General features: G+C 43.0%; 1 protein-coding gene across 3 annotated transcripts in view; it reads left to right on the top strand.

Annotated features, from left to right (window-relative positions):
• The window catches only part of LOC143132286 (SLAIN motif-containing protein-like), a 32,547-nt gene extending 16,991 nt beyond the window's left edge, over nt 1-15,556 (top strand). For 2 of the 3 annotated variants that reach the window (XM_076291697.1, XM_076291696.1), the window contains exons 5-9: nt 10,649-10,789; nt 11,504-11,848; nt 12,599-12,742; nt 13,382-13,691; nt 14,284-15,556. In XM_076291697.1, the coding sequence (XP_076147812.1) occupies nt 10,649-10,789; nt 11,504-11,848; nt 12,599-12,742; nt 13,382-13,691; nt 14,284-14,338 (995 nt within the window). In that variant the 3' untranslated portion in view covers nt 14,339-15,556. Of the gene's footprint in view, nt 1-10,648; nt 10,790-11,503; nt 11,849-12,598; nt 13,299-13,381; nt 13,692-14,283 lie in introns of those variants that run through there. The other variant, XM_076291699.1, reaches the window with a different exon arrangement.
• The last annotated feature ends 323 nt before the right edge of the window (nt 15,557-15,879 follow it).

Genomic DNA, 15,879 nt, shown 5'->3' with positions numbered 1-15,879 from the left:
TTTATAGCAGTGAAACGGCATCCACTCAGGATTTCAGTTCACACACACACACACACCTGAGTGTATGTGCAGGGAAAGGCGGGGGCACTGTGTGTCCTCTCATACACATGCACTCACACACACACACACACCTATTCAATTTATGCCCTTATGTTGTCATTACTGAAAACCCAGTTGGTAATTTTGAAATGAACACACACACGCACCCAGGCACACACACACACACACACACACATCTGGCTCTGAGCTCTATCATTCTGACACTCCTCCCCCCTCAGTAACCCTGAATGCCAGACAGGAATGGAACTGAAAAGCATGGCCACTGAGCCATTACTAACAGAGCAGACACATGCACATATCGAGAGAGAGAGAGAGAGAGAAAGAGCGAGAGAGAGACAGAGAGAGATGGGGGGGGAGGCCTAATTCTCCTTAGGGATCTCTAAAATGGTACATATGTCTGTTAGCCATGCTAATGTGCATACATGCTTTAGGAGTCAAACCTGTGTGTTAGGGCTGGGACAACGCGTCGACGTAATCGATGACGTCGAAGCAAAAAATACGTCGACGCAAAATATGAGCGTCGATTCGTCAAGCATAACGTGTGCTGCTAAATATTTTTAATTTTACACCTTCAGTGTTTTTCATACGTTGACTAATCAGTGGCTGGGCACCACGAAATCAAAACCGGCCACCACACATTGATGTTCTATGTTGTAGGCCTGCTATTTAAATTAAAGATAAGATAAAATAATTTCATTGAGCTGCACTTGCCACTTACTCACACAGTCTTTCCTCGCCCCGCCCGCTCTCTCGTAACGAGCCCGCTGCTCCTCCTCTGCATGTGCATTTAACAAAATAGTCACGATTGTTGAAGGATTGTTGTTGCCACATAGAAGCACTGCATAGAACACAGTAGGGGTGTAACGGTACACAGAAGTCACGGTTCGGTTCATACCTCGGTTCGGACATCACGGTTCGGTACGAGTTCGGTACAATGGAGGGAAAAGCAAAACAAAAATGCAGAAAGCATTTTTTTTATTGTGCATGTCTCAGGCTGTACCACCTAGTGTCATACAGTCTCTTCCCTGAGCTATCTGCAACAGCCTGAAGTGTGTAAGATGTAGGCTAAACAGTACAATAAGTACCCAGACTCCATCTGTAACTTGTAAACAAAATAAGACAATCTATAAAACTGAAAATAGGCCTACAGCATCTCTTATTTCTGAAAGTGCAAATTACATAGAAAAATGATTTTTAAAAATCCACTTAAGCAAGACCTTCAACATCTGTGTTTAGTTGTATATGGAAGGGTCTACAATTTGCCTCAATATTTTTAATTGTGTGTAAAGTAATAATCTAGCCTACTAACTGTGAAAATATCACACTATTTTGCCTTTTTTTTAAAAACGAAATTGCTCCTTTACAGACTACAACTAGAAGTCACGTGACTTTGCCCTTTGACGTTAACTCACCGTACTAGCATGGTTTGTTTATTAGCCTGGTTAGCGTTGTCACTTTATTTTACTGTCTATGCACTTAACACTACCAGCTCCTCATGTGAGAAGTTACAAGTTACCCCAACATAAAGGTAATTACCACGCGATTTACATAGCTTTCTGTCATTACGAAAATAATTTAATTTAAGCCATAGGTTTTGGCCCTATTTGTATGTGTATCCAAAGGCTGCTGAAGCGCAGGGGAAGTTTTTTTCCCCTCGTTTCAGTGATTGGTAGCCTACATCATCTGGGTGATGGCTTCGAATATGTGTAGCATGTTTTCCACTCACATACCCAATAACTGCTGAACAACGCTGACACACAGTTTCATCTTATCCACCACTCTTTCGCCTGTACTAACGTTACTGTAACTGAAGTCTCAAACTTGCGATCTTAAATAGACTAGCGGATCCTCTAACTCTTGTGGGTCTAACCTTAGTGCTGCTAATGACTGACGGACTCGACTGACGACCTGACAAAAAAAAAACATAGGCGCCAATCAGCAGTGTTGCCAGATGCCAGCAAGGTTTTCCAGCCCAAAGCCTCGTCAAAAACCGCGAGAATGCACAAAAAACCGCCCAAATTTGCTTTTGCTTGTTTCTCATTTAAACACATTGAAATCATTAACAAGCTTTAAAATTACCCATTTTTGGACTTAGCCTATCCAATTTCAGAAACAATATTCAATCAAATGAACGCAAAAGTAGGCTACACGGACCTCAGTCAGACTATTCTTCTATAAGCTTATGTTACGGAAAATAATGCAATAAACGTAGACTATCAATGAGTCTGTTTGTGTCAATAGACGCTTGGAACAAAAGCATTCAGTAGGCTAGCCTAACATAAAAACATTGAGTGGATATATGAACATACAAAATAGCCTAACGCACAACATTTCAATTATTTATAATAGCAACATGACATGCATATTCATGTATAACATTAGATGAAATCGCATTGATTATAGAACAGGGGTGTCGACTCTTTGCAGAGGCAGTGCGTTCATAACTGGTGGGCCAACTCTAGGCTACACAAAAAAATATTTTCATAGGCCTATGCCAAATGTAGGCTAAAGGCTTGAGTTAAACTTGAGTCTGACACCTGTGATTTAGAACAATTAATTAATACATAGGCACTATCTATTCCCTGAGACAGGCAGTTAGGCCCAGAGTTTTCATGAAAATCGCGCTGAACATAGGCTGTTTAGGACAGTGTCAGCGCGCTCTTTGCAGAAGCAGTGCGTTCATGCATGGCAACTCTATACACGCAAAAAATATTTTCATACGCCAGATATATAGGCTAAAGGCAAACTTGAGTTTGACACCTGTAATTTAGAACAATTAGTAGACCTGACAGGCAGTTAAACCTAGAGTTTTCATGAAAGTCGAGTTGAACGAACAGGGGTGTCAGTGCGCTCATGCAGAAGCAGAACGTTCATGCATGGCGGGCAATCTCTACACAAAAAAGTTCTAGTAGGCTTTGTCAAACTTCCTCAACAACTGTCGGGCTAGACGGAACGTGGGCCGTAGTCCTATGTCAAGCATTCGCGCAAGACCTGTGCGCACATCCATCAACCCTGAAAGAAGGGAAAGTCCATCCTGTCTCGTAGGTAATCTTTCAGCAGTGTGCACCCTCATGAAGAGATTGACTGTAATGAGAAAATGATCTTTGCCCACTTTGGCATATTGATATTGTCAGTCAGCTAGCTAAATTTGAAAACCCCGCGAGCTGTGTGTTTGAAGGGCGGTCTGCGCCGCAGTAGGGGAGAACCAGACTGAAACACTTTTTAATTAAACGTAATTTACAAAGACATCGTAAAACACTGAAAGCTAATATTTTGTCACAAGCAACCTACATCTGTCCTCTGTCAAATACAGTTGCATTTTCAGGTCTGAACAAAACCATTCAGGAGTTATTTAAGGAGAAATCGAACGTGAGTTTTGTTTCATTCGTCCTGGCCGGGATAAATGAAACGACATGGGGGACGAAAGAAACATACAGCTTAAACTTCCCACAACTTAAATATTTGACAACATCATGAATGGTACTTAATATGTGTTATTTTAGATAAATTACTGCTGGGCTTTACTGTCTGCTATGAATATCTAACAACTAATTGCCGTCATTGTGAAGCGCATATCTCGCGGTTATGGAAATACCATGCACTATGCCATTTATAGCTAGAATGCATGTTTCGATACATAAGGTGACGTGAGCTGAGAGTGTCTGTTGTGAGTTTAGGGGGCACGTCAGCCAGAGGGTGTGTGAGTGAGTGAGTGAGTGAGAGTGCTGAGGGTCGCTGGAAGAAGGGTCTGAAGTGCCTATGTGTTTCGGCTACAAAAACCCGCCGAACTGATCCGAAACCAGCCCAATTTTTATACACCCGCCCAAACCCATTTTTGCCCGCAAAATAGATTGCAAAACCGCCCAATTGGGCGGGAAACCGCCCAATCTGGCAACCCTGCCAATCAGAGCTTCAGAGCTAAGGCGAGGCTACAGATAAGCGTTAGGTGTCGCTAAAGAACTCCCGTAACTCTCGCTACTTAACAGTAATTGCGCATGACATTAATTAATCCGCACACGAGTTTTAGTTTGACGCCCGTACCGTTTCGGTTCAATACGAATACATGAACCGTTACACCCCTAGAACACAGTGGGCTACATTGCTATTAAAAGCATCGTGACCATGCTGCACAAATTTGTTCAAAACCGCTGCATTAAAGTTAAAGTAAACTCTGCTAAGGTCTTATCACAACATAGTACATTGAGGAGACTAAACGAAGTTAAGTTACAGTATGCAATCAAGCAGTAAGGGACCGTTCGTTATTTATAAACGGGGTCACCGGAGGAAAATAGGGGAGGGTCATGTCTTTTTATTCTTTGATGAGGGGAGGGTCACCTAACTTTTTTTTGTCTAGGAGGGAGGGTCACCCATCTTTTGTATTAATGAAAACAGCAAAAAATCAAAGTGGCTTGTTTGATTGTTGATTTCTGTCGCCATATAACGTTCTCTTTCGTTCCATAGCTCTGTCAACATTGAACAATGAAAATAAGGGAGATTTCCCGGGTTTCTCACGCAAAATTCGGAAAATGTCAACATTCGTCCCCATAACGTTGGAAGGGTTGGAGCAACAAAGTAGCCTACTTTATTCACGCAGCCTATATCCATTTGGTCAACTTTATCCAGCCCTAAAAAGCTAAATTTAACTTTAAATTTAACGTTTACTTGTAGTTTACCGAGTAGCCTAACTTTAAACAGTGTGCATGCTTAACATAAAGCATAGCCTACTTGTGCTTCATTCATCCACACATCCAGCTCCTAACGTTTTGACAAGCATTTCTACCAATTGACCTTGTTCCTGCCCATCTCTAGCTTTGCTGTCTCCATCCTTTCTGTTTTTGTTGTTTTCAAAAAAATATATAGTATTTATTGGTAACCAGCAACAAGTGCAATTCGCTGTCATTCTCTCTCCTGCCAACAAAAATGTGTTACGTTCCAAGTAGCAGTGCGTAATTCTGCTTCATAAAGTTGAACAAATACATTTGGTCATATAAATAGCCAGTTTATGGTCTACAGTGTAGTTGGTAAATTGTGGTAGGCCAACTTGGAGTGAATATACAGGGGGAATTCTTTGTCTAGCTGAGTAGCCTGGCAGGTGCGCATGAATCGTGTTCTCACGACAACCACGTCGTTAACTTAAATAGGCCTAGGTTAACATCACTCTGAGTTCGCATTCAAGCAAGCAAAACGATGATTTGAATACACTGGAAGAGCAAGGGGTAACAACAGGACAACACAGAGACAGCCAGAATGCAGGACTAATGTTATGATAGTATTACAGTAATATGGGATATTCTACGGGAAAATATTAAAACGGCAAGACAGCGGGGAAACGTTAAAATGATAAACCTGGAAAAAGTTGGCATGTTAGTTTTCGGTCCCTGTGATTATTTGTGAAATTGGGCAAACGGCCTTTTCAAGTCATTTGAGAAGGAAGGAGTGTAGCAAGCTCCCAAATTGACGCTCGTCTGAGAAATTGAGTTTTGGATAATGTTCAGCTTCGGCAGCTTTACAATGACTGAGGAAGCCTAGAGACGAGTCCATAGCAACAAGTTCATGTGTTGAATTTGTTATTACCCAGTGTGCTTTGTTGAATGGTCTCAATGCTTTATTGTTTTATTTCATGTGAATACTTACTAGAGGAGTAACTTTTCAAGTAGGCTAATGCAGTTGCAGGAAGTGTGCATTTAGTTTCCATGCTTATTAGTCAGGGGGCCTATGTGGTTTCTGTGGGATTGAAATGTTAATTTTTGGAGAGTGGTTGGACTGTCTTTAGAGGTCATTGAACATGGAGAAAAAGTATGTCTCCATTTTATTTAACCTGTTTTAACCCTATTTTTGTGAAATTGTATATTTCACTATAATTAACACCATAAATTTCGCCTAAATCACTGGCTATGTTGAATAAAGTTCACAAAAAAGTTATTTTCTTATTTTCAACAGTATGATTGTATGTCAGTATTATGATTGTATGTCAAACAATTAGAGATAAGATCAATAACCAATCAGTTTCACCAAATACACATACTCCATTGCTGAAAGATAGCAAAATCACAGATTCACAGATGAGACCTCAAACAACATTTTATTCATTTACATATACACAACATATTAGATCTCACTTCCACAACACAATTTCCTCATCAAAATCTACAACTAGTCTACTAAACCCTATTTGTACTCACCTTCTTAAGACTGGTCTCCCCTTCCTGGATAATGTTTTGCTCTAGATTATAAATAATTCTATCAGGGCATGTACCACAGTCGTTTAAGACATCTGTTATTAAGCCCTCCCTCAAAAAACCTAGCCTTGTATCGATACTGGTCCTCCTGGACCTCAGCGCTGCCTTTGACACCATAGACTATGACATACTACTTAGGCTTGAAAATTTGATAGGCATCAAAGACTCAGCACTCGCTTGGTTTAGATCATGCCTTCCTAACCGTCAACAATTTGTACAGGTCCATAATAAACCATCTACCCAGATTATGGTAAAATATGGAGTGCCTCAAGGCTCAGTACTGGCGCCCCTGTTGTTTAGTAGATGATACATAACTATACCTCTCTATAAAACCTGATGAATTAACCCCGTTAGCCAAACTTGACACATGTATAAGAGATATAAAGACATGGATGACGAATAATTTCCTGCTTTTGAACTCAGATAAAACAGAAGTCATGGTTTTAGGTTTTAAAAAGATGAGGGATATCCTATCCACATCACAGGCTTCATATAGTGATCTTCCACTGACCTCATCCACAAGTGTTAAAAACCTGGGATTTATAATTGACCAGGACCTAGCACTAAGTAATCACATAAAACAGATCACCAAAACTTAATTTTACCATTTAAGGAACATTTCAAAGATAAGGAAGTCCTTATCCTTACCAGATGCCGAGAAATTAATGTTTTGTCATCTCAAGGATAGACTATTGCAATGTTATTGCAATGCTATTATGCTGGCTGTAATAATACCTGTCTAAAGAGCTTACAGCTTATTTAAAAGGCAGCTGCTCACACACAAAAAAAATATGAACATATTTCTCCCATCCTAGCATCTTTACACTGGCTACCTGTTAAAAGTCACTGACTTCAAAATATTACTTATAGTTCTTGGTTGGTTGCCTGCATTGATAGAGGACACCTCATGAAAACACTCTTTTGTCTGCTTCTGACAGAAGAAGCACTTATCTATGCTGGCAGCAGCTGCTGCTGAACAAGTGTACAAAGTCCCTAGATGGACTTGATGCAGTTGCAGGTGTTGCTGCAGGTTCAGAAGATGGTCTACCACGTCTTTTCTGAAGACACTGAGTCCTGCCTGCTTCACATGATTTCTAGTAGCGAATCTTAGCATGCTGCAGATGCTCACTGTTACAGGTGGATTTGTAGCAGTTCCTGTGCCAAACTGCTTTGTTCTGTTGTAAAATAACTGCACTGTAACAATGTAATTGTTGGCTGATCTGTGATCCCCATCTCCATACTCTCTCATGGACAAAAACAAGAAATTTGGCATATGTCTCTAGTGATGGGTCATTTACCAGTCCACACATATCTGCCACTGGATACATAGCCCAAAATCTGTTTCTTTTAGAATATGTGTGCCATCACCTGACAAACAGAAAGACACACCTCAGAATATAACCTAACTAGACTGTGCCACCATGAACTATGAAAATGTGCTTGCTTAAATGTAGAAGGCTAGAAGGTCACTAATATCACCAACCATGAAGAACAGAGCACTATGTGCTTCAGGTTATTCGATATTCTAAATTCTATCACTGCCAGCTATCATCAGCCAACTGTCACTGGTAGTCAGGGATGGATTACTGCACGGGCCTACCGGGCCCAAGCCCAGGGGCCCAAGGAGTCAGGGGGCCCAAGCCATTGCATGGAATCATTGCCTCAATATCAACACATCATTTCAACACATAGGCTATGAATCTGATTGAATAAAAGTATTGGCCATCCCCAAAATGCACCAGAATACAGGAAATCACATCAAATAAATGTAAAAAAATGTCCCCCGCAACAATTAGACCCTTAATACATCTGGGCCCAGGGGCCTGAAAGTTCATAATCCGTCCATGCTGGTAGTGTCTCTCTTTCTCTTTCTCTCTCTTACACACACACACACACCTGTCTGTCTATCTGATCCTTTACCCTTTTTTTTCTTCACACTTACATAGGCTACGGAAGGCCTTACAGACTTCAGCTGGTACTATGTAAAAGTCTATTAAACTTGATTTAACAGAGATCTCTGCACTTTGTGCTCTGAATGGGTGTAGACAAGAACTGACAGAGCAGGCTAGGCCTACACTCAAGCACACTAATAGGCATGAATTGATAGTATTGATATTAAAGTATTCTTTTTTTAAGCAGACAATTTCTAGAATTTTAGGCACAATTTCTTGTTAAATAGATCAATCATCAGCCTAAAAATGTTTTATAATGTTGTATTGTTTATGTGGCCCACTTTTGCACACTACCTTGTAGAATATCTTTGCTTTTTGGCACCAAACCCTATGCTATAATACCAGCAATGTGAGGTTTATGGACAAAACACCGAATTTGATGTTTTCTGAATTTGACCTTTGATTTGGGTCCTTCAAAACCATCAAAAAAAATGGAGACATGTTTTTTTTTACTCTCAAGAACCCCTAGAACAAAGATATAACACTCTCCAAAAATTAACATGCGAATCCCACAGGCCCCCAAATTAGACACATAGGCCCCCCTACTATATTGTGTTTCCACAACAATGTTAGTGAGTAAATCTACTGAAATGGCCACCATCTTGGTGAAGTGTGATGTGTAAGATCAGAAAGCAGAGGTTGGTTTTCGAGCGGTAGCATGTTGATGTGTTTTCATAGCGCGTATAGCGTGGGCGAAAGACATCGACAATTGGCTGGGGAGGGTCATGTCATTTTTGAAAATGCTGCTGAAGGGTCGTTGAAAATTATATAGCAGGCAGGGGACGGTCATGTAACTTTTGATCGAGGCACTCTAAATCCCTCCGGTGATCCCGTTTATAAATAACGAACGGTCCCTAACCTTATCTCAAAGTTAACGTTAGAATACTGTTTGGATGTCAAGTTTAGCATGCTTACTTGCAGCTGCTTGTATTACTCATGCAGGGCTCATTTTATTGACTCTGTTTGCAAAATCCAGATGGAAATGGAAAAGTGTTTTCCAAGACTCAAAAGTGCTTGTCCAAAGGAGAAGTACAAACTGTTATTTGAACTACGTTATGAATTGCATCCACACATGATTCCCACAAGAACGTCTTAAAATGACTAACTGAAACTTTATTGAATGCTACCTCTGACTAAGAATACATTACTTTGCACTTGTAGTTACTTGCACTTCAGTCTTTTATTTTGGAATCTTAAGAGCAATAAACATATATTGCAATGTTAAATAATTCATGTTTTTTTCATTCAGATATGTAAATAAACATGTATAAGTTGCTATTAGTGAATTAATGGGGAGATAATCGAATCGAATCGAAATCGAATCGGACTGAAAAAATGAATCGTTAGATTAATCGATGCATCGAAAAAATAATCGCTAGATTAATCGTTTAAAAAATAATCGTTTATCCCAGCCCTACTGTGTGTATGTGCGTGTGTGGCTGTGAGATGCCCAGCTGGGGTTGGTTCATAGGAACGGAATAAACCCACTCTGGTTCTGTGTTGGGTGTGCGTGTGTGTCTGTGTGTGTGGCCCAGCTGGGGTTGGTTCAAAGGAACGGAATAATCCCACTCTGGTTCAGTGTTGGGTGTTGGAGCATGCGTCTGACTATATTTGTGTGTGTGTGTGTGTGTGTGTGTGTGTGTGTGTGTGTGTGTGTGTTCTGTGTTGGAGCCTGCGTCTAACTGTATTGCTGTGTGTGTGTTGGAGCATGCGTCTAACTGTATTGCTGTGTGTGTGTGTTGGAGCATGCGTCTAACTGTATTGCTATGTGTGTGTGTGTGTGTTGGAGCATGCGTCTAACTGTATTGCTGTGTGTGTGTGTGTGTGTTGGAGCATGCGTCTAACTGTATTGCTGTGTGTGTGTGTGTGTGTTGGAGCATGCGTCTAACTGTATTGCTGTATGGCTCTGTGTGTCTGTCTGGAAGAGAGAGCCACAGTAATGTGCATACATGCTTAAGGAGTCAAACCAGTTTGTCTGCACATAGTGTGTGTTTCTCTGTGTGTTTGTGTGAGTATATGTACACACATGGTTTTAAACTCGCATTACTGTGTGTGTGTGTGTGTGTGTGTGTGTTTCTCTGTGTGTTTGTGTGAGTATATGTACACACATGGTTTTAAACTCGCATTACTGTGTGTGTGTGTGTGTTTCTCTGTGTGTTTGTGTGAGTATGTACACACATGGGTTTTAAAGCCACATTGCTGTGTGTGAGTGTGTGTTTCTCTGTGTGTTTGTGTGAGTATGTACACACATGGGTTTTAAAGCCACATTACTGTGTGTGAGTGTGTGTTTCTCTGTGTGTTTGTGTGAGTATGTACACACACGGTTTTAAAGCCACAATACTGCTTGTGCTGCATGCATGTTTCTTCTTTTTTTTAAATAAATAACTTTGTGTGTAGGTTACATGAGTATGCACTCGGCGTTGAGCTCCCAGTCGTCTATAGACAGCGAGCTGAGCACCTCCGATGACTCCATCTCCATGGGCTACAAGCTGCAGGACCTCACTGATGTCCAGATCATGGCCCGTCTGCAGGAGGAGAGTGAGTGCTTCCCCGTGTGTGTGTGTGTGTGTGAGCACATGAGTTTTGGGGTATACAAAAAGAGAGGGAGCTGTTTTCCTCAAAACACACAGGTGTGTATCTGTTACTGTATTTGTGAACTATTGTAGGCACCGAAAGGGCTTTAGCAGTATGTGTCTGTTAGTATGCAAATGTGTGTGTGTGCGCGATTATGAGACCCCTTCTCTGAAAGGCTTGGGGTTTTCTTATGCAAACCTACTTCCGTATTCAAATTCTTGTCACATTCGGTGCATATTGTACATCAAAGAGAGGAAATCAGCTTTTTGCCCAGCTTGTACTATTTGGCTGCGCTTGGAGATCTTCAGAATGTAATCTGGCTTCCCTCAATGTTAGCAACTCTCCAAGGGCTGTGGATGTTTAAAGTACCTTTCTTATCATTGCTGTTGTGTTCCCACCGCCTGGAGAAATAGCTTAGTGCTGCAGGCGCCAAGCGGTGGAGAGGAGGCTAAATTTAAACACCTTTTCAAAGCCGGGATCAGCAACTCTTACAGAAGCAAAACTCCTAGATGACATTTGCAGAGTATGTTATTTTGGTGAGATGTGAGAGGGAGATGGTCTGCACACTGTATATGGGCTCCAAGAAATACTTGCTGTAAGTGTTTTTGCAGATTTTTCCAGTTTTTATTGAATTACCCTGTAGTAACATTTGTGTGTGTGTGTGTGTGTGTCTCTTAGGCCTGCGTCAGGACTACGCGTCCAGCTCGGCCACCGCATCCCGCCGCAGCTCCTCGGCCTCACTGCAGTCCCTGCGTCGTGGAGGAGGAGGAGGAGGCGCTTACAGCGACCAGGAGCTGGACTCCTACAGCCTGGAGGATGAGGAGGACGCCATGGGCTACTGCCCCCCGAGCCTGGGTCAGCGGCGGCCCAGATGCTCGCCCTCGCCGCTGGGATCGCCCCGCTGCCAGTCGCCCAGCAGCCCTCACGACTACGGACGCGTGGGCGGTCAGCCGCGCACACACACCCCACGGCGCTCCCTCCAGGGGCCCAGCGCTGAGCTCCTCAAATACGCCCGCAGTGAAGGTAGGCGTGCGTGCAGTGCATTGTGGGTAATGTAGTATGGACTAGTGGGTCTGTACGTTAGCCCTGCATTGTAGCATGTATGGCAGTATGCCACTGTGCTTAGACACCAGTACTGTAATTCCACATTGGCACTGGACTTTCATACATGGCAATGTCAGCCGTTGCCATGAGCACTATGCATGGCTTTAAGAGGACCGTTCTACACACAGCTCACTGCAGCAGCAGGACCCTGCATGTGATCTTTGCATAATGCATAATGTAAGAGGAGTTGAGGACACTTCTATGTCCATTGCGGATATTTATACTGAGAAACCTGCTAGATCAGTTCAATATGCAGGAGAATAGTCAGTTTTAGAATTGATGTGGCCCTTCATGCAGTTTGTTTACAGTTGTGCTTTTCCTCATCAGAAGGCTTGAAGTTGGGTGTAAGGAGAATCACGTTCCTTTCATTTACAAGTTTAGTCAGTATTTACTTTGATGAAATATTAGCGGGTAGTATGTTGAATGTAATAGGTTAGTTGTCTACGGAAACGGGTACAAGAGGTTTTGGTATAAGTAAAGTTAGTGGTGAATGAATGTGGTCTGACTTTGAGGGTGTATGTATGTGTGTGTTTGTGCGTGTGTGTGTTTGTGTGTGTGTGTGTGTGTGTGTGTGTGTGTGTTTGTGTGTTTGTGTGTGTGTGTGTGTGTGTGTGTGTGTGTGTGTGTGTGTGTGTGTGTGTGTGTGTGTGTGTGTGTGTGTTATTCCAGAGGAGTTGAGACACAGCATGCCTAACCTGGTGCCGCGTACCAGCCTGCGCTCTTTAGAGGCGGTCAGAAACAGCCGCAGCATGGAGGCTAACCTGCAGAGCTCCGGCAACCGCATGTCGCGCCTGCCCCTGTCCCCCACCTCAGGTCGGTACCATTCCTACCCAAACTCTCCCCAACACGTCACCGCTGTGCCTTCCCCCATTTCCACCGTAGACCCACGCCTCCCACAGGCCAGCCCAGCCACCGTCGGCTTACTATCCCCTACTGGGCTACCACATGCTCCCAAGTTTATAGCTCACCATGTGGCATCAGTCCCTTAGCTTCATGAGGCAGCGGTGCAGATCAGGGAACTACCCACAAAAGCAGTTTTGCTCATTATTGTTATGTGATGCCCTGCCCCCTGGTGGATGTTTGTAGGAATAACACCACAACTTATTTTCCTAGTGTTGCGGGGGGGAAAAAATGCATCAGCATTGTTACAATGAAAGGGGTGTCAATGCATTTGAATAGTAATCAAGTAAGCTATAAATACAACACTTAATATGTAGTATGCAAACTGGTCTACGCAGCTCCTTGTTCCTGTTGCCCCTATCCACTTGACCTCCTCCATCTCTACACACCTCCCTATGCTATTCATGCCACACAGTGCAGTGTGTTACAGAGGAAATGATTATTATTTAGCTTGGTTCAAACTGTAACGTGTAAGATGTTCACTGCTCATGTGTCTCCTTCCCCCCCCCCCCCCCGCCCTACACACACACACACACACACCTCCCTGCGCAGTGCCCTCCTCCACGCGACTCCGGAGCACTGGCCACTCCCCGCTCTCCCTGCGTGCTCCAGTGAAGGCCCTGGGCCCCATGGGCTCTGCTGGGCAGGCGAGGCAGCCCACGCGCGGGGCCCCTGGGGCTGCGGCCGGCCCTTCCGCCGGGGCACGCAGGGTCCAGTCCCCGGGGCCTGCTAACGGAGGAGGAGGAGGAGGAGCAGCGTACCCAGCTGGCCGGACCAGCCTGGGGGCGAAGCAGATGCCCGGGAGGGGGATGGCGGGAGCCGCGCCGCCCGCTAGAGGTCGTCTGTCACAAACGCCCAGGAGGTAAGGAGGCACAACGAGGGAGTGAGGGAGGGAGGGAGGGAGGGAGGTGGAAGCTGGATAATATATTTCTTGTTGATGTCGCCTCCTTCACGTGTGTAGTGAAAATACAGACCATGTAATGTTAATGTGATTCAGCGATTACAGGTGGAATAACCACTGGTGACATGAAACACAGCGACAAAGTTATAATTTCAACTTTTGAGGCGATGGACCGAGAGCAGGGCTTTACTAGTCACCGTGCAGTCATTATCCAGCTTGTGCATTTATCTGCTGTGCTATTATAACTAAATGTCTATTATGTTCTAACTAGAATCCTCCAAGATTTCTTGACTGTCACTTTACATGTATTGTATTTAAATGTGTATAGATAAATACTTTTACACTTTTAAATGTAATGTATTTAAATGTGTATATATATAAATTGATGTGACATTTTGTGTCGGGTTTAATTTTCTGTGTTTTCATGCTGCCCAAACTACTGCCCGAACTATGCGCACGTCGGCCTCAGACAGAGCAGTTCTGCTGACGCTGGTCAGTGCTGTGGCATCTTTCCCAGGCCCATGTTGCTGATGTGGGTCTCCTGTCGTTACAGGTCTTTTGGGATGACTAAAATCGCAGATGAGTCGTGGAAAGACGGCTGCTACTGAAGCTTTCATCTCTCTCTCACACACACACACACACACACACACACACACACACACACACACAGTGACTGGCGTCTGCCTCATTCTGCTCCCCCAGAGCAACCTGCACCAGCCTACTGCCTCCCTGCCCCTTCCCCCCCCCCCCACACACACACACACACACACACAGACACTCAGAGCGGCTCTCACAGACACACACACTGCACTGGCAACATGACACTTCAGGTAATGGACACGCACGTCGCATGTCTGTTTGCACTCTCACAATCGCCACACTACAAGGACAAAATGAAGGAAAACGAGAGACCGAAAGAGATGCATTGCGGCTCAGAGACCTCACTGGAATCAGTTTAAAGACTAACAGAAGTTGTAAACATTTTTGTTTTCTCTTCCCACTTTATTTTTTCTGGAATCAACCTAGTCTATTTTTGATGAGACACGAAGAAGAGACCTGCTGGAAAAAAAGAAGAGCTGTGATGTACTGTATTTTGTCCTGGACGTTAGAGCCTAGAGAGAAACGTGTGTTTGTTTACTATTTGAACTTGGTAGTTCTCCCAGCATTCTTCCCTTGGTGTGGATTGACACTGCTAGACTACCATACCCTGAGTAACTTTCAACTGGATGTTGCATGTGTATTTTTATTCCATGGATGAGACTATTTATGTACAGTATGATACATTCTTTGGAGGCAAGCTCCAGTCTATGTGAGATGGGTTGTGTTTTGTTGAAGTAGTTATTGATTCCTTGCATTCTGCCAAGAGTAATGATGATGATAATAATAATAATAACTGACTTTTATGTGTTTTCTTGGGCACATCAACGCAATATTTGTAGGGAATTTAACAGCCCTTTTAAAAATATCTTGGATGGGGGGGAAAAAGGTTTTATGTTGTCGGTGTCATCATTGTGCCAAGGTGAATTATTGCAGCAAATATTGTTCCCTGATTATTATTATTATTTTTTTTTTTTTAATTATTTGTTTTCAATCAGACATCTTGTATGTTACATTTTGTGTGTACCGCTGTCCTGCGTTCTTTCTCCCGGTGAGTAAGTCTTAAGTTTGGACACTTGGTTATGGATACCTCACTTCATCCATTGACAAAACTGTATGCAAAAAGCCAGGTGCTTATGACAGAACTGGGTATGCAACCTTTTACATAGTGCCTCAGAAGATCTGTAGCTGTAACTGAATAAAAAATAATAAATCTACCCAGAAAAAGACTACCTTCCTAATGTTGTTATTATTATTGTGGACAGCCTTTTGAACTCTATACTTGCACCTGTTTATATTCGACAAGGTCCAAAGACCTGCCCTGTATGCAAATACATTATAACTGTTTTGTTAATGTAGGAACTAAGTGTTGGGAAGGATATTTGTATGGTTATTGCTCATGTGAAGGTTTGAATTGCTAAACTGATATTTCAAATTCAGTCTTGGTGCTGTGTGAACTGCCTTCAGCACACATTGATATTTTAGGGATGCATTCAATTTGTATAGCTCTTTGTTATTCCCACTGGATCCGTGTGTAGGCAAGGTGGTGGGG

Source organism: Alosa pseudoharengus, unplaced genomic scaffold (assembly GCF_046254945.1).
Source record: "Alosa pseudoharengus isolate Yale_2024_CS ecotype anadromous, Long Island Sound unplaced genomic scaffold, YU_APseudo_1.1 YU_APseudo_1.1_scf_19, whole genome shotgun sequence".
NCBI lineage: Eukaryota > Metazoa > Chordata > Actinopteri > Clupeiformes > Clupeidae > Alosa > Alosa pseudoharengus.
Note: the sequence above shows the minus strand (reverse complement) of the source record. Positions and strands in the feature narration are given on the sequence as shown.